Genomic DNA, 19,335 nt, shown 5'->3' on the forward strand with positions numbered 1-19,335 from the left:
GGCACCGGGCTGGGGATTTCACAACCACCCTTGGAAAGAGCCCTCACGGTGCACGTTTTGCCAATGAGGAACCCGAGGTTAGAGAGTCCCAGCGCATTGTTCTAAGCCCACAACCAGTAGTGCTTAAACCCAGGTGCAGGTTCTGGGCAGCTCCAGAGCCTGCACCAGTTACAACATGGCAGCACCCTTGCAGCTGGGCTCAACTGAAGGGTGCAAGACCTGTGGCCGGCTGGGTCTGATGGCCTGAGCTGTGGGGACCCTGGGAGGCACTGGCGAGGACCAGCCCTGTGTAAATGAGGAGCTAAAGCCAGGAGGGTGAAACCTCACAGAGGACTTGAGCGTCAGAGATGACTTACAACTCCAGCCCGCGTGCCTTCAGGGCCTCAGCCTCATAGATGCTCAACAATAAGCGGATTCAGGCAAAAGGATGAATAATCTGGTTGGTCAGACCCGGCACCTGGGCCAGCCCATTTATGTCCTGAAAACTAAGTTTGGTGCCCTGGCCACATGTCCACCTGATGAGCTTCAAGGACCACACAGCAGGGACTCAGGTAGTCCCCAGTGCTCTCTGTGGTGCTGCTGTAACAGGCCATCAGGGCCCACCTCCCGTCCTGAGAGGACAGCAGGCACACAGCGGGCACCCACCTCGGCTGGCCTACTGAGGACTCCATCGGGCAGGCCTCCATGTGACTTCCTCAGCGCCCCCTGCATGGCCACAGGCTCCAGGCGGGGACACACAGGCGCGGTTCCCATGGGACAATGCGGGTGTCCCCTCCCTACCCCGCAGTCCTGTCACACACAGAATGTGGAAACAAAGAGCCTGCATTAGGCTGAGCTCCAGAGACGTGGCTTGGCCTGGATTTCCGGGCCAGCCCAGCAGCTCTTCTCACGGAGTCTGGTCTACTGAGTGCAGAGGTCCCATCAGCCCACAGCGCCATCTGTGCAGAGCTGTGGCGCTGAGCCTGGGGCTTGGATGGACGTGAGGACAGAGAGCAGTCCTGTCCTTGGGCAGCTCCTACAACGAGAGGAACCCACTCACCAACCCCCAGCCCCAAACTAGCTGGAGAAGAGGGAGGAGGTCCCAGTCAGGAAACAATGAACCAAAACAATAAGGATTTCTCATGCATTCAAAGAAGCTGAATTTAACTCAATACATCTGTAACAAATTTTCTGGCAAAAATCCACTTTCCCTTCATTTGCATGGAAGGCCTAGAATAGGCAAATCTATAGAGACAGTGGATTGATGACAACTTAGGGTGTCATTAGTGATCAAGGAACGACAGTGAAAGAGCTTGGGAATGAACATGGAGCTGACTGGACTGAGGTGACACACATCTGTGAATACACTAACCACTACTGAACAGCACACTTCAAGTGGGCAGATGTATGACGTGTGCACTGCGTAACCTGGGAAAACTGATGAACAAAACCAGAACACGTGATCCCATGAAGACTGGGGCAGCCGTGCCCATGGCAACATCCTTCATAAAAGGTAAAATGTGCTAACAACTTCCTTGCAATAAACAAAATGTGTACATGTACAACACAGTGAGTCTTGCAGATATCACGCTAAGCGAAAGAAGCCAGCCATAGGAAAACACACGACTCGCTTCCTGTGAAAAGCCCAAGACAGGCAGAGCTAGAGACAGAGAAACAGAAAGGAGATTGGTGGCTTCATCAGGAGTTAGGGGGAATGTGGGAATTTGGAGAGATGACAGCTATGGGTTACAGGGTAATTTTAAGTTGACAAAAATATTCGAAAATTGATTGTGCTGATGGCTATAAAACAACATACAAAAATATCAATGAATTATATACTTTTAACAGGTGAACGGTTACGGTATGTGAACTATATTTCAATAAAGCCATTACATAAAATAGAAGCACTTTTCCCACAAAACCGCAGACAGATTTAAACGTTTTTAAAAATTAAACAGCCATAATGTTTTGAATGTTTCTTGATCTGTGCCTTTATCTGGAGGTGTCATGGAGTCAAGACAGGAAGGAGGGAAGTTGGGAGACTTGAACAAGCCGGCAGAACAGAATCACGTGTGGAGAGGTGGGAGCCTTAGAGACAGGTTTGGGTATTTGTGCAAGCTGCTAGTCTATCTACTCAATGTCCTTGACAAGTAGCTTCTTAAAGTTAATATTTATAAGCAGAAAACACTTTTTGTATCCCACTATCAGTGTGGGGAGACCCTGACATGGGCTGGGTAACAAGTAAGACCAAAGGCGGTCTTTTGTACCAGTGTATTTCCAGTCCAGGGAATAATCCTTTTTTGTTTGTTTGTTTGTTTGTTTGTTTTTTAAGATTTATTTATTTATTTGAAAGGCAGAGTTACAGAGAGGCAGAGGCAGAGGCGGGGGGGGGGTCTTCCATCCACCGGTTCACCCCCCAGTTGGCCACAATAGCCAGAGCTGGGCAGATCCTAAGCCAAGAGCCAGGAGCTTCTTCTGGTCTCCCACGTGGATGCAGGGGCCAAAAGACTTGGGCCATACTCTACTGCTTTCACAGGCCATAGCAGAGAGTCAGATAGGAAGAGGAGCAGCCAAGACTTGGACAGGCGTCCATGTGGGATGATGGCACTGCAGGTGAAGGCTTTACTCGCTATACCACAGCACTGGCCCCATAATTCTTTTTTTTTTTTTTTTAAGATTTATTTATTTATTTGGAAGAGTTACAGAGACAGAGAGGGAGGGAGAGACAGAGAGAGATCTTCCATCTGCTGGTTCACTCTCTAAATGGCTGGGCCAGGCCAAAGTCAGGAGCCAGGAGCCAGGAGTCTCCTCTGGGTCTCCCACAAGGGTGCAGGGGCCCAGGGACTTAGGCATCCTCCACTGCTCTCCCAGATGCACTAGCAGGGAGTTGGATCAGAAGTGGAGCAGCAGGGACTCGAACCGGACTCGACCTGGTGCCTATATGGGATGCTAGCGCTGCAGGTGGTGGCTTCACCCACTATGCCACAGCACCAGCCTCAAGAAAAAGCCATCTTTAACCTAGTTCAAAAGACTGGGCGCAGTCAATGATTTCCAGACAAGCACTGAACAAGTACTTGCTCTGTGAAAAATATCCCTCTTGGGCACTGAAGAGAATCTTGAGAGAGGAAGAGAACGGGCTCTCAGCTTCAGACCTCACGACCAAGCTGGTCCATGTGGGGTTTGAAAAGGATGCAAGTGGCCAAAGCAATGGGCAAGGGCATGAACTTGGGTAGCTATGGATAAGACAGGAGATGACTAAGCACTTACTATGTGCCAGATGGCTTACTAAGGGAGGTAAGTGCTGTAATGACTATTGTCATTTTACAGTTGTGACAGTTGTGGACAGAAAGGGTCGACAGCTTGTCCACGAGTCACAGAGCTGGTAAGAAAGACAGTCCAGATTTGAACTTGGGCATGGAGGCTTCTCCCCAAGGCTAGTGACTCTCAGATGGCACTGAGATGGTTGCCTCCAACTCTGTGACTTTAGGTGGGCCAATTACTTTGAAAAAGAGTAGTTCAGTGACTTTTTGAAAATCTACAAGATAGGCCGGCGCCGTGGCTCAATAGGCTAATCCTCTGCCTGCGGCACTGGCACTCTGGGTTCTAGTCCCGGTTGCTCCTCTTCCAGTCCAGCTCTCTGCTGTGGCCCGGGAGTGCAGTGGAGGATGGCCCAGGTTCTTGGGCCTTGTACCTGCATGGGAGACCAGGAGGAAGCACCTGGCTCCTGGCTTCGGATCCGCACAGCACGCCGGCCGCAGTGGCCATTGGAGGGTGAACAATGGTAAAGGAAGACCTTTCTGTCTCTCTCTCTCACTGTCCACTCTGCCTGTCAAGAAAAGAAAAGAAAAGAAAAGAAAAGAAAAGAAAAGAAAAGAAAAGAAAAGAAAAGAAAAGAAAAGAAAAGAAAAGAAAAGAAAAGAAAAGAAAAGAAAAGAAAAGAAAAGAAAAGAAAAGAAAAGAAAAGAAAAGAAAAGAAAAGAAAAGAAAAGAAAAGAAAAGAAAAGAAAAGAAAAGAAAAGAAAAGAAAAGAAAAGAAAAGAAAAGAAAAGAAAAGAAAAGAAAAGAAAAGAAAAGAAAAGAAAAGAAAAGAAAAGAAAAGAAAAGAAAAGAAAAGAAAAGAAAAGAAAAGAAAAGAAAAGAAAAGAAAAGAAAAGAAAAGAAAAGAAAAGAAAAGAAAAGAAAAGAAAAGAAAAGAAAAGAAAAGAAAAGAAAAGAAAAGAAAAGAAAAGAAAAGAAAAGAAAAGAAAAGAAAAGAAAAGAAAAGAAAAGAAAAGAAAAGAAAAGAAAAGAAAAGAAAAGAAAAGAAAAGAAAAGAAAAGAAAAGAAAAGAAAAGAAAAGAAAAGAAAAGAAAAGAAAAGAAAAGAAAAGAAAAGAAAAGAAAAGAAAAGAAAAGAAAAGAAAAGAAAAGAAAAGAAAAGAAAAGAAAAGAAAAGAAAAGAAAAGAAAAGAAAAGAAAAGAAAAGAAAAGAAAAGAAAAGAAAAGAAAAGAAAAGAAAAGAAAAGAAAAGAAAAGAAAAGAAAAGAAAAGAAAAGAAAAGAAAAGAAAAGAAAAGAAAAGAAAAAGAAAAAAGAAAATCTGCATGATAAAATACAATAACCGTGGATTGGCACAGCGCCCCCTACAGAGCAAGAAGCACTTCACCCTATTCAGGACTGGAAATGACTTCTGGGAGGAGCCAGGGCCAGAGCTGGGTTCCTAAGGTTGAATAAAGCTTGCTCAGTAGGAGGGGTACGGGTGGGTGACAGTGCGAGAGCAGGGTAACAGAGCAGCCTCCTGGAAGGAATGACAATTTTGAGGCTCAGCCTGTCATGGAACAAGGGGACCTGGAGGTCAAGGAGAGGATGAAGAGAGACTCACAGGGGTGGGCTCGGGGAGGGACAAAGGGGAAGGCTCAGAGGTGCAAGCAGCCCAGAGAGAGGCAAGGCCGGGAGTTGGAGTCTGGAACGAAGAACACCAGGCAGGCGTCAGAGCGGAGAGAGCGAGCGGAGGCAGCGATTTCTGAGGGGGAGAAATGGAGAAAGGACATCATCCCGCTGGCCAGAGAGCCACGCTGCTCACAGAGAGGAAATCCTGGCACAGAACATGTGTAAACTACTGCGGCCATTTCTGCCGCCTGTTGGCTTCCTCTCCCTTTATTTATCTTCCCTTTCCAGCGTGCTATATAGTTTTGGACTTTTTCCACCATAAAAGAGTTCAAGTGTAGTCGTAGTAATGAAAGAAAGTGAAACTAAATCAGTGAATTTTCAACCCTCGTGGAAGACTTAGTGGAAACCGAGTTATAAATATGGGCTAAGGTGACACTCTAAGATTTATTTTGGACCTTCCAGCCTGACCAGATAAATAACCAAGATCCAGCTTATTTCTGCACAACAGAACTCGCTCCTATTTCGAAAAGAACCGCCAGAGTGAGGGTTTTAACTGCTGCTATTTATCTAATGCTAATGAACCTGATTCGCCCTTAACGTCCATTTCTGTGTAAGCAAGGTAGGTATCAAGTGCCCTGGAATTGTGGTCTAGCGCTTAGGATGATGGGTTCTATTGGGATCCAATCTGGGCCCTGGCACTTGGTGGCTGCTTCATCTCCCGCACTTGCAGATGGTATTAACATCACCGGGAGCCTCACAGGGTTGCACCCGGTCCCAGATGAGTCCACGTTAAAGGCTAACCTCAGTTCCTGATACATAACAGGCCCTCCGTCAGCATAAACTGCTGCTATCTGATTTTTCTGTTCCAATTCTCAGTCCATGCAGAAAAACCCCACAAACTAACTCTGTACAGATACTGAAAAATAACCACAGGATCAAATCCACTACAGGCTTACTTGAACTCAAGGAATCTAATTAACCCTGACACAGGGCCAGTGCTGTGGCTTACCGCCTACAGCGCCAGCATCCCATATAAGTGCCGGTCCAAGTCCTGACTGCTCCACTTCTGATCCAGCTCTCTGCTATGGCCTGAGAAAGCAATGGAAGATGGCCCAGGTCCTTGGGTCCCTGAACCCACGTGGGAGACCCAGAAGAAGCTCCTGGCTCCTGGCTTTGGATTGGCCCAGCTCCAGCCATTGCAGCCATCTGGGGAGTGAACCAGTGGATAGATGATCTCTCTTTCTTCCTGCATCTGCCTCTCTGTAACTCTGCCTTTCAAATAAATAAATAAATCTTTAACAAAAAAAAAAATAAATAAATAAATAAGTAACCCTGACACTTGGCTTATTTGTTGGGTAGCTAGCTAAGTTTCAAATTCCTCTGCTTTATATGTATACTCCCATAAAGAAAAGATGAACTCACACGATAATATTGCCAGCTTCCAACCCACTAAGTACTCGTTCCCGGCCTTCAAGAAAAGAACCCATTTTGTTCAGAGCAGCAGTGTGCTCACTTAAAAATACTTCTCTAAGCTTCCTTAGAGTTGTGCTAGCCAAAGTGACCAATTCTGGGTCCCCTTTCCAATTTTTCTCCTTACCACTGTTTAAAATACTTATTTGTGTTTTTCCTATGACATAAGCCTACCTCTGAATGCAGGCTGCACACAGCTCCCATCTGTTCTGTTCATCACTGTATCCCAGCACCCGGGACAGTGCCTTCCCCACAAAGCAGGTGCTCAGAGAACAGCTGCGGCAGGAAGAAATGAGTGGAACAAACCACTCATTTGTGTTCGGGAGGGTTTCTAGGAAAGTTTGGGAAAGGATGAGCCTTGGCCTTTTGTCCTATTGTCTAAGCTTCCCTCACCCTGTTTCTCCTTCCCACCCAAAGATGGAGCAGCCATTCTGGGGCCATGGGGGTGGCAGGGGGAGTTGTAAGAAAGAGAAAAAGGAAACACAGGCTGGGATTCCCAAGGCCCACGCGAGACCGGGGGCGGGCCCTGGACCTATCCTTGGAACAAGGGAGTGTCTAATGAACCCTGCATTTGTTTACATCACTATTTGTCAGGTTTTCTGTTAGTCACAGCTAAACTCATCCCTCACAGACACAGCTACAAAGTTACTTCCCATAGACACAACTACAAAGTTACTTCCCAATGAAAAGAAAGTCTTGCTTTCCTATGGTCAACAAGAAATTCAGCTAATACTACCTTTCCAGCTATCTGAGACAAACACAAAGCACACAGCCTCAGCCAGCAGCTACGTAAACAGCCAGAAATACAAGATGCTTAAATGAAAGCTCCCTTGGCCTCTGTTATTATATTTTTAATGAAAGCATATAGAAGACCAGACAGTTTTGAAGAAAATGAGGATGAATGGTGACTGCGTCAAAGTGGCGAAGGGGTGGTAAAGATCTGTTCTTTCCCTCTACCCACCCACCCATCCACCTATCCGTCCGTCCATCCATCCATCTATCCGTCCGTCCATCCATCTACCTACCTACCTATCTCTATCTATTAATCTACATTTAGCTATGTCTATCTCCCTATCTATGTACCACCTACTTGTGTATCTCTTTCCCCACCTACCTACTTACCTATTTACCTACCTACTTATCCCTGTGTATGTATCTCTCTACCTTTCAAGGCCCACCTGGCAGGGCTATGCAGGTGCTATGGAATGGCCAGTATATTAGAATTCTCACTTCTTGTTTCCCCACAAGAGACTCACCACCTCTTCTTGCCAGACCTGCTAAATACAGAGAGAATCCTGAATCTGTATTTTTTTTTTACAAGGAGAGATTTGTATCACAATTCATGCCCGATAGCTCTATCAGCGTAGGTGTTAGAGAGAAGGGAGGGAGGCATGTAGCCTGGAGTCCCCGAGACAGCTGGAGAGACTGTGGGTCTGGGAGGTGGCAGCCCCAGGGCCAGTTGCTCCAGTCGGGAGTCGCCTGCTGCTTCTGCCCCTCTGCCTCCCATGCTGTGCTGCTGTGGAGCTTGTCCACTTTTTTTTGTTTGTTCTTTACCAAGATCTCCTGCCTTTTGAATAAGAAGCAGAAGAAAACTTCAGCCCATAAAGCAACACTCTGAGTCAGAAGGATGTTTTGCTTGGCAGTCACTTACCAGACCCTAACCAGACACAACCAATGGGCATGCCAGGTCACCAGCCCCCAACTATTCAATCACAAAGCTACCAGCCAGCACTTTGAGGAGTGGAGTAGTGGGATTTTCCATCTGAAAGCATTTACATTTTCAAGTACAATATACCCACTGTAGCAAAGCTACTCAAATTATAATCAGGGCTTTCAGAGCAATACCTCATCTTTTAAAAACAAAAACAAAAAACTTCTAGAAGATGCAGTCCAAAACAATCATCGATTTAAGAATACATATCACTGTCCTGACAGAAGTCATTAATTCAGGCATCTAAAACCATAAAGTAAAAGCCTGACACACAACAGGGAATTATACAGTCTCAGATTAGCTCCCCAGAGAGCACTCACTCACTCCAAAGGGGCAACTGGGATGTCTCGGAAGAAACCTGGCAGGTACCGCCTTCACCAAATGGTCAAATCAGTATCACCACTCGTGAGACAAAGGGACATCAGGTGCCTCCTGCTGTAGTGCCCAACAGAGAAGAGGAGAAACAAGGACTCCCCAAGCAACCAAGCTACATTGACGAACAATGTCAAGGTCATAACAGATGCAGAAACCCACTCAGACTAAACTTGACTTTCAAAAGAGACACGGCATGTAAACAACAGGCATGCTTCCCACACTGGCTCCAAAAAGTGCTCTAAGAGACCCAATGGTGACAATTAGAGAAATGGGAATCTGAACCGTATCTTAAGAACAGTCATTGGTAAATATTCAATATTTGGTATGTAAGCTATGATTCTATAAGAGAATAGCCTTGTCCTTAGGAAACACATGCTGGTGTATTTTCAGGTGAAGTTCATGATGTCAACAACTTGCTCTTAGATGTGTTAGCAATAATAATTAGTAGAGTGTGTGTGTGTGTGTGTATAGCAGACAGGAAATGGTGTGCAAAAGCCGACACTGGTGAGTCTAAGTGAAAGTTATACAGAAGTTCATTGCGGGCTGGTGCTGTGGTGTACTGGGTAAAGCTGCCACCTGCCATGCCGGCTTCCCAATGGGCGCCGGTCCAAGTTCTGGCTGCTCCACTTCAGATCCAGCTCTCTGCTATGGTCTGAGAAAGCAGAGAAATATGGCCCAAGTCCTTGGGTCCCTGCACCTGCATGGGAGACCCGGAAGAAGTTCTTGGCTCCTGGCTTTGGATCGGTGAAGCTCCAGCCATTGCAGCCATTTGGGGAGTGAACCAGTGGATGGAAGACCTCTCTTTCTCTCTGTAACTCTGCCTTTCAAATAAATAAATAAATAAATCTTAAAAAAAAATTTCATCCAGGGGTTGGTGCTATGGCACAGTGGGTTAACGCCCTGGCCTGAAGGGCCGGTATCCCATATGGGTGCTGGTTAAAGACCTGGCTGCTCAACTTCCTATCCAGCTCTCTGCTATGGCTGGGGAAAGCAGTAGAAGATGGCCCAAGTCCTTGGGCCCCTGCACCCACATGGGAGACCTGGAAGAAGCTCCTGGCTTCAGATCAGCACAGCTCCAGCCATTGTGGCCAACTGGGGAGTGAACCAGTGGATGGAAGACCTCTCTCTCTCTGCCTCTTCTCTCTCTGTGTAACTCTGACTTTCAAATAAATAAATCTTTAAAAAAAATTCATCACACAATTCTTGCAATTTTATTTTTAAAAGTTTTCCAAAGAATAAATAAAACAAATCTTTATTTATTTATTTGAGAGTCAGAGTTACACAAAAAAAAAGAGAGTGAGAGACAGAGAGAGAGGTATTCCCTCTGCTAGTTCACTCCCCAAATGGCCACAACAGCCAGAGCTGAACCGATCTGAATCCAGGAACCAGGAGCTTCTTCTGGGTCTCCCACATGGTTGGAGGGACCCAAGCACTCAGCTGTCTCCCGCTGCTTTCCCAGGCCATTAGCAGAGAGCTGGATCAGAAATGGATCAGACAGGACTTGAACCCCAATGCACATATCAGATAAAAGCGCCACAGGCAGAGGCTTAAACTACTACACCACAGCACTGGCAACCCAATAAAATAAATCTTAAAAAAAAAATGTTTTTAATGGGGCTGGTATTGTGGTACAGTGGGTTCAGCTGCAATGCTATACTCCTATATCAGTACCACTTCCAGTCTTGGCTGCTCCATTTCTCATCTGGCTCTCTGCTAATGTGACTGGGAAAGCGCAGCAAATGGCCCAAGTACTTGGGTCCCTGTCACTCATGTGGGAGACCCTAATGGAGCTTGTGGCTCCTGGCTTTGTGGCCCAGTCTGGGCATTCGGGCCATTTAGGGAGTGAACCTGCAGATGGAAAATTCTCTCTCTCTCCCTCTCTCCTCTCTTTATCTCTGTTTTTCAAATAAAGAAGTGTTTTTTAAAATATTTTAAGAGTATTTTCCAAAGATAGGTTTTGTCTTAAAAAAGACTATTAAGGTTTTTAAAGAATACCATATTTTTTAGATCTTTTTTCTTACAAAGAATATCACTGTTTTCAAAACCATTCATAGGGAAATAAAAAACAAAATGTTCCAAACTTTCAAATTGTTTGGAAATATAGATATCTGAACATTTAGAAGTAAAAAAGCAAAACAGCAGTTTTACAAATGGAGAGCTTGGGTTTGTTAACAGTGTGCATGTATGCATGTGCGTGTGTGTGTATGTTGAAATTTTCTGTTCACCTCGGCAGAAGCCATCAGTCCACTGGCCACAAGAGTCCACCACATCGTCCTAAGTAATGTGCATACACAGGGAAGAATGACTACCCACAACTGCAGGGAAGAAGCGCCCCCCAGCCTAACTGAGGCTCGCACGGATTTGGTGAGCCACTTCCTCCTAGGAGTAAGGGCAAGCATTTCTTGTTTCCTGAAGGCTTCGCAGAATCTGAGAAGACACCTGAGTTCTCAGCCTGAGGCACGCTCCCTGCAGGAGGAACTCGTCCGTCCGGAGAAACCACAGCCCACTCACTTGGTGCTTTCCGACCACCACAGAACCTCTGAGTTCAAGGTCAGCATCAGCTGCACTCCTGTATTTACTTCACCCTCCACGCTGTGTGCCTCTAACATGGATCTAAACATCCTCTAACCTGGAGCTGGCAACGGCCTTGGCTTTCCTTGGCTCACAGACCCCTGCGTTCCTCAGTCTCTCTCTGGCGAAGCAGCCTCCACTCCCTGGAGCCGCTTCCTGTGCCTGCGGCGCACACACACACACACACACATGGACGGATTAGCAGAGCCTGCTGTAAAGCACACACACACGCTCTCGCAATGTGTGCTCCTCATTCCAGAAATACCTCTTTCCTAAACCACTTCTCTGCCTCTCTTGGCACGAAACTCCGCCAGGGGCCCTGCGCCAGAGGAAGTGTCTGCTTAGAGACGTGGATTTTCTTTAAATTTCTTTACCTCAGACGATCGCAAATAGAACCTTCTAGCATGATTACAATGGGATAAAGTACAAAAGAGAAAGGTTATAGTGCCAAAATTTTTTTGTTTGTTTGTTTTGGGGGGGATGAGGGTTGCGTTAAAGAAGTACTGGAAATACCAGATAAGGCATAGAATTACCTCCCATGAGAGCACAAATTACAGGGTCTAAGTTTGGACAAGGAAGCAAAAAAGATTGCCTTACCAGGAAAGGCAGGGAGCATTTTCCATCTCTGGACACGTGCATTTATTCTTGTTTTAAAGTCACTGACCAAACTGTGGTGGGGGGGAGGGTTTCTGAATCGCTGCTTTACCCAGAAACACCCTTTATTTTTGTACGTTGCTTCTTTATGACTGTCATCCCATATCAACGATGAATGTAGAGGACACCCGACGCTGACCCACTTACCTGTCATCTGTCTTTCTCTGCATTCACTTCCAGCTATGTATTTGGGGGTCCCCTCCTACCTCACAGCGTGAAATCAGCAACGCTTCGCCAAATCCAGAGGCATTACCAACTGGACTATGAAACACCCCCTTTCTCATCCACACAGATCCATGCGCGCACACATCACACGTGGGACAATGACATCGCACACACCCCAGCACCTCCACACAGCATCCCCCACTGATTTCCACCGGGGTGCTGGACACGGGCAGGGAGACTCACTTTCGTTCCACTTCTGGGGTTGACACGGCACTGCTGAAGCCAAGCGACTCCTACGAGAGAAGATTCGTCGCGTCAGCGCAGGCAGAGCAACAGGCTTCATCGGGTTTGTACAGAATATCAGTTAAGGGGAAGAAAAAAAAAAGCAGAAGCAAAAATAGATGATGAAAGTTGCAGTGCTTACTTCGATCTGGGAGCGCAGCTGAAGTGACGTGGAGCTGGCATCGGGTTTCTCCTAAAACAGAACAGATGCTGCTTTACTGACACTCCAAAACGTGGCACACGCCAGAAAGACAAACAGACACGAAAGGAGGACTTGGGACCGCTAGGCTGGATAGGGAGAGGGAGGGGACGACAGACATACAGAGAGATCTTTCTGGAAAAAGGAGAGAGAGCTCTGGCCTTTCAAAACTAAACCGTTTTTCAAACTTTATTTTATTGCCTAAAATTATATTTAAATGAAGGGTACTGACAGTTCATGGTAAAATGATTTTCTGGACATAGTTAGCCCATCATTAAGACACTGAATTTCCAGCAACCCATTTAAGTTTGGTTTATTTTTCAATAACAATGGAGTTCCAATTTGATTTTACAGTTCTAAAGGTACTCAGAGTACTTACTAATCAAAGTCCAGTTGTCAGTGTCTTTAGGCAGTTGCAAAGCTAACTGGATATAATCTTGCAACCCTAAAAATCGCCATATTGAACGATCACTATATTCCTAAAGTTGTACTTACAAAATTTGTACTCATTAAGTAAACAGTTTCTTTGAGGGAAAAAAAAATGAACTGACCCATCTGAAAACTTGAAAACAAAAACTCTCAATATCTACTTGATAAATGAAATATAAATGCATGATATTATTATTACACTGAAAAATCATTAAATCATAAAGGAGAAGCAGAGGAATCATAACTCTAGAGACAAAACCAAGTAACACCCTCACTTCTATTTTACAGTTAAGGATGTCGTATACTCTTCAAAAGAAAAAGGGACAAACCTGTTTACCTATTAAGATGGTAGGATGCAGAAAAATAAGCTTTGGCAACAAAATATGAAAACAACACCATGAAAGTTTTGGATATTACTATGGGAAAAGAAGAGTCTTCTTAGTAAACAAAGCACAGTGCACCACGCTGACCTTTTTTGTAAGTGGAGAATATTTCTGAATCTAAACAGATACAATCGAAGTCTCCATCCAAGTGTAGCCCCAGGTTAGGGGTGATCCCTTGACAGTCAAGTTGCAAGCCAGACGGGCAGTTTTAGAGGGAACAGTAAATCATTAGTGTAACACAAGTCTGAAACATCAGGCTATGATTTCTCTAATAGTCCTGTTGTGGCATTATTTGTTTTATATTCTCCAGGACTACATGTGCACTGTATGAAGACTGTTTTGTTTGCTTTAGCTAACATTTGGGAAAGAAACGTATCATATCAAATTATACATGATCACATGCATCTAACTGTCAATTGTTTTCTATTTTTTAGATTTAGTTACTAGAGAGACACAGAGACAGAGAGCACCCGTCCACTTGTTCACTCCCCAGTGGCCAGGACAGGAGCTGGGAGCACAATCCGATAGCCCGTGTGAGTGGTCGGAACCTACAGTAACGTGCGCCATCGTCACTGCCTTCCAAGCTGTGCACTGGCAGGAGCTGGAGTCAGGAGCCGGAGGCAGGAATTGAACCCAGGCCCTCGGATGCAGGACACAGGTATCCTAACCACTAGGCTCAATGTCTTCTGCCTGTTCGCTACACCTCTCTCATCATTCACACAGTGACAAGGCTAGACCAACGCAGAGCTTCTTGCTGAAGTCCCAAGATAGCAATGAAACAGTAAAATGCACGTAACTCAGGGCAAACAGAAGCCCAGGACCAACCGCATGAGAATGAATGGGCATTCATGCAGAACTGTGGTGAGGATCTGCTACTCAACACCATGCGTGCACTGGACGGCCAGAACGCAGGCCTGGAAACTGTCGGGCAAGCAAATTCTATGCTTTATGTTTTCTGGCCACAAGAAAAACAGTGAGTGTGCGCCTTGAGTAAATCTGAGAACCGGAGGACTGTGGACAAGCCGTCAGAAAGGGAAAAGGGTTTTAATGGACTGGAACTCATCCCCGAGCCCAGGCCTTTGTTATAAAAAGGTGGCAGAGTGGCAGGAAGCCCCAGCACACTTCTCTCATTAACACCCTCCCGGCTTTCACTGCTGCCATGGTTCACAATGGACAAATTTGTATTTCTGTGCCAAACCTGATACACAAAACAGTGCGTGGAAAACGTCTAAGTTACATTCCAAGTCCAGATGGTAGCATGTCAGACTCCACGTGCAGGCCATAAAGAGCACACGTGACTCACATCCATCCTGCGTGGGGGCCTCACCTTCTTAAATCACAGGGAGAAATTTACAAATGTAAACAGCAGGAGGCACAGAGGGAAATTTACAAATGTAAACAGCAGGAGGCAGGGTTTCCGATTTTTTTTTTTTAATCCTGTCTCCATGTTTAGGAATTAGTACGGAGACCTCAGAATGACCATGAATCTCTCCTTTCACATGTTCTCTCAAACTGCCCCTTTAACACCAAACACCTACCCCTTCCTTCCACAACCATTAACAAAAACAACTGATTCAACCCGATCCCCTCCTTCACTGATCTCTGCTCTCCGTCACCAGGTCACGGTCCATGATAGGAAACTGTCTTATTGTAGATATTCACCCATTTCCCTACCTCTTTCTATCATTGTATCTGTTGAGCGCAACATTTGTCAAGTCATATCCTAAACCTGACATCCACAGTATACTACGCAAAATGTACCTCTTCCAAGAGGCCGGCGTTGTGGTGCAGCGAGGTAAAGCCAGTCAGTGTGTGTGCCACCAGCACCTGATCTCAGAGTGCCCGTTCCAGTCCTGGCTCCACTTCCAATCCAGCTCCCTGTTAATGTGCCTGGGAAGGCAGCAGAAGACAATCCAAGTGCTTGGGTCTCTGCCCCCCATGTTGAAACCAGGATGGAGTTGGTGGCTCCTGGTTTCAGCCTGTCCCAGGTCTGAATGTTGTGACCATTTGGGGAGTGAGCCAGCAGATGGAAGACTTGTCTCTGTCTTCGTCTCTCTCTCTCCAGCCCCTTCACCTCCACCTGTGCTTGTGTGTGTCTCCCTCTTTCTCTATCATTCCGCCTTTCAAAGAAATAAATCTTTTTAAGATACCTGGTCTTGCAAACAAAGCAGTTGCATTAGCCATAATAAATGTTTGGTAATCATCAAGGAACATTTCAAACGCTTCATTTTAGTATGTTACTTGGGTACTTCTAATAGGCATTTGGCTATATATTGCCTACTTTTTAGGAATTTGCTGGCGATGAGATTTGCTATATAAAGAATTAAAATAGGCTTTGCTAAAATAATGAAGCCAGGTAATATTTTCATGCAGATGGTTCATTCTATCAGAAACAGCTTATTGATGCTAAGCAAGAGACCTCATACTGTGATATTTGTAGGATTTTTTTTTCAGAATGTACAACAAAAATAATTTAAGGGTAGCTCTTATTAATTAGAACCTTAAGCAAAGAGACTACAGTTATGATTTAAGAGACATTTCTTAATTACATCTTAAAGTAAAAATATTACATAACTGAGGAGAAGTTTATAAAATCTACTAAATTTAGGATCTGATGCTCAGAGACAAAATATAGAATACAAAGAATAAGTAAGGAGCCAGCACTGTGGCGCAGCAGGTAAAGCCACCGCCCGCAGTGCCGGCATCCCACATGGCGCCGGATCAAGTCCTGGCTGCTCCACTTCCTATCCAGCTCTCTGCTGTGGCCTGGGAAAACACCAGAAGTTGGCCCAAGTCCCTGGGCCCCTGCACCCACATGGGAGACCTGGAAAAAGTTCCTGGCTCCTGGCTTCAGGTCAGCACAGCTTTGGCTATTGCAGCCATTTGAGGAGTGAACCAGCAAATGAAAGACACCTCCCTCCCTCCCTCCCTCCCTCCCTCCCTCCCTCCCTCCCTCTCTCTCTCTCTTTAACTGCCTTTCAAGTAAATAAATAAATCTCCCAAAAATTATTTTTAAAAAAGAGTAGGTACAATTCATTATGACATTGATGAGTGTCACAAAATACTGAAGACAAAATTTTAGAGGAGTCTTTATCATGTGTATGTGGATACTATGAAATATTTAAGGTGCACAAATACATAATTACAGCAAATGCTTGTGGATCCATGGCTGAGCCTGAGAAATGCAACAACACATACAGAGTTGAAGCTCGCAGATGGTCTGATCTACGCTTGGATAAAACTTTTTGCAGAATACGAAATAAGTCGTAGTAGGTGTGTGTACAAATATAAGGAAGAAGGGCTGCATGGCAGTTTGTTCTGTTTATCATTGAAAAAATAATTTTTCTCGAAGCACAGTGTGGAATAAGGCAGGGCGGGAGAAGCGGACAGGAGGAGCAGCGAGGTGTGCAGCCACACAGGATGTGGCTGACAAACACAGCAGCTGGGATTCTGGCTTGAGAGGCTCCCTCAACATGGCCCAGCTCTGTCCAGTCTCCGAGCTGGCTGCCCTCCGCTCTGCCCCACTTTCACCCAGTGTGATGGAGGCAAAGGGGTGGGTTCTGGAAGTCCAGCTGAACGGAGGGGAAGGCAGATGTGCCCAGCCACGCAACTGCTATATTCAGAGAACACATGACGGCCCCCCCACGGAGCTCCCGATTCGGAGGTCATCACGCTGATGGATGCAGTAAAACTTCCGAAGGCCATCAGAACACGCCGTCGCTGAGTACACACAGGCCTTTGCATGTGTCATGGAAGAAGTTATCACTGCAAACCTTCCTTCCCTCCCTCACTACCACATACTGATTGTCTCAGCTAGTGCTGCCGTGTAACAAAGCATCACAAAGACCAGAGGTTCAGAAAGGGGTCGGCAGAGAAGCCATCTGAGGAATGAACTAGCAGATGGAAGATCTCTTCCTCTCCCTCCCTCTCGCTCTTTGTAACTGTCTTTCAAATATATAAAAACAAAAGAGATGTTGAAACTGATGAATAATGTTTCATAATTCACATTTTTCATGAATTGTTCTATAGATTCGTCATATGCATGGATTTTAATTTTTTACACCAAAATAACCATAATTTAATTCTATTTTACATGGACTTTGTGAAGTACCCTTGCATCTTTAAGTTAGGGTATTAACACTTAGTTGAAAAAACATTCAATAAAATTTTGAAAAGAAAGGTGATACAGAGGTTGACCTATGAATTATGTTGTTCATCATTAAGCCACATATGGATATCTTAGTTAAGAGTGACAGGTATCAATCACAACACCATAAACCCCAAGGAAACATCCCCAACTTAATGGAATATTAACAGTTAAAACTAAACTAAACCACAGATGTCCCAACCTGCCTGCACATGTATGTTCACATGTACACATATGTTTACGTGTCTGCACTGTGTACATACACTCGTATGTCTATCTGCATAGGAAATGGCCTGGGAGGCTATTCACAAAAGGTTAACAGCAACTTCCTTCGCCTCCATTCCCTCCACATTCCTTAGAAGCATATAGCACTGTGTTACTTTATTTCTTTGTGAATAAGAAAGGTCAGCCTAATACCCCGATCTACAGATCCTGTTTATGCCTTTAAATTATCTATATGTGTATGACTACCAATGTATGAAGAAATACCTACAAGGACCCTTGACACATCACAGGCCATGGCATTCCTCAATTTTAACATATTTTTGAGCATGTATAGTTCTTAAAAACATAGCAAAAGTCCCTGAAATTAGATAATAATTTAATTTGTATTCCAAAAATTAAAATAAAACTACCTAAGAAATATTAAAACCCAATTTCTTGAAGCCATGTTTGTATTTTTTTTTATTTTATTTTTATTTGACAGAGTTAGGCAGTGAGAGAGAGAGACAGAGAGAAAGGTCTTCCTTCCGTTGGTTCACCTCCCAAATGGCCACTACGGCCAGAGCTATGCCGATCCGAAGCCAGGAGCCAGGTGCTTCTTCCTGGTCTCCCATGTGGGTACAGGCGCCCAAGCACTTGAGCCATCCTCCACTGCCTTCCCAGGCCACAGCAGAGAGCTAAACTGGAAGAGCAGCAGCCAGGACTAGAACCCGGCACCCATATGGGATGCCAGCGCCACAGGCGGAGGATTAGCCAAGTGAGCCACAAGCCATGCTTGTATTAAAACTTTTTCTTGAGGTATTAAAAATTTTAAAACCAAGTATCACAGAAAAACAGGCATGCAGCCTATAAGTAATTGAGATTCTCATGTTAAAATCATCTCATGTTCATATTTTGACTGCGAGGCTAAAAATTATAGTATTGCATAGCTTTTTAAAAATAACTCAGATGTTTAAAAAATTAGCGGGAGACAAATCTCACGTCCGTTTCTTGTCAACTTGGACAATTTGTGGAAACAATAATTTTCCTAAACATTTATTATGTTGAAAGGAGCAAAACAGAAAGAAAACATTTCATGAGGAATCAGGGGTCACACATTTACAGTCACAAAAAAAGGGGCACCCATGGATTGAACGGAGACAGAAGCTCTGAACCTATGGACCCAAAATTACATTTTGCTTTTAAGAAGGTACGACCCATCTGCAATCCACCAGAGCCAAAAACCCAGCAAGGGCAGAATAAGGTCCTGGAAAACAAGCAGCATGCCCCATCCCCATTCCAACTTTGTTTCCAGCTTCTTGTGGAAATCCACGCTTCTCCCTCCCAAATGCTTGCCAGGGTTCCCAGCCAAATGCACTTTCCAGCTGGGAAAGCAGGATGGATAATCCCTCTGCTGTTCCAGGAAAGGGAGGAAGTACATCAGGCGCCCACCAGCTCAGCCTCAGGCCAAGTTCTCGTCCTCCACGCCAGGTACAGGAAGGAGGAGGTGGAAGGACCCAGAGGAGACCATGGGCTCAGCAAGGTGCAGCCGCATAGTCACTGATGCATCCCATTAATGGGGGGACCACACTCTACCCTGCTGTCCAAAGTTGCTGCTGGGGATAGAATTAAAACTCATACGGGGGCCAGTGCTGTGGTGCAGCAGGTTAAGCCACCTCCTGCGACACCTGCATCCCACGTGAGTGCCAGTTCAAGTCCTGGCTGCTCCCTGCTAATGTGCCTGGGAAAGCAGAAGATGGCCTGAGTGCTTGGGTCCCTGCCACCCATGTGGGGGACCCAGATGGAGTTCCAAGCTCCTGGTTTCAGCTTGGCCCAGGCCCGGGCATTGCAACCACTTGGGTAGTAACCCAGCAGATGGAAGATTCTCTAACTCTTCCAAAA

The 19,335-nt window shown here is 45.3% G+C and overlaps 1 protein-coding gene across 6 annotated transcripts in view; it reads right to left on the reverse strand.

Annotated features, from left to right (window-relative positions):
* SASH1 (SAM and SH3 domain containing 1) overlaps positions 1 to 19,335 on the reverse strand; it is a 324,388-nt gene that overhangs the window by 89,017 nt on the left and 216,036 nt on the right. For 5 of the 6 annotated variants that reach the window (XM_051855276.2, XM_051855275.2, XM_051855274.2 and 2 more), the window contains 2 exons: positions 12,217 to 12,267; positions 12,036 to 12,085 (listed from right to left, as the gene is read on the reverse strand). The exons of the other annotated variant lie outside the window; for it this stretch is intronic. In XM_051855276.2, coding sequence (XP_051711236.2) covers positions 12,036 to 12,085; positions 12,217 to 12,267 — 101 coding nt within the window. The remainder of the gene's footprint in view (positions 1 to 12,035; positions 12,086 to 12,216; positions 12,268 to 19,335) is intronic. 6 annotated transcript variants of the gene reach the window in all.

The sequence above is a fragment of the Oryctolagus cuniculus genome, chromosome 5 (genome assembly GCF_964237555.1).
Source record: "Oryctolagus cuniculus chromosome 5, mOryCun1.1, whole genome shotgun sequence".
Classification (NCBI taxonomy): Eukaryota; Metazoa; Chordata; class Mammalia; order Lagomorpha; family Leporidae; genus Oryctolagus; species Oryctolagus cuniculus.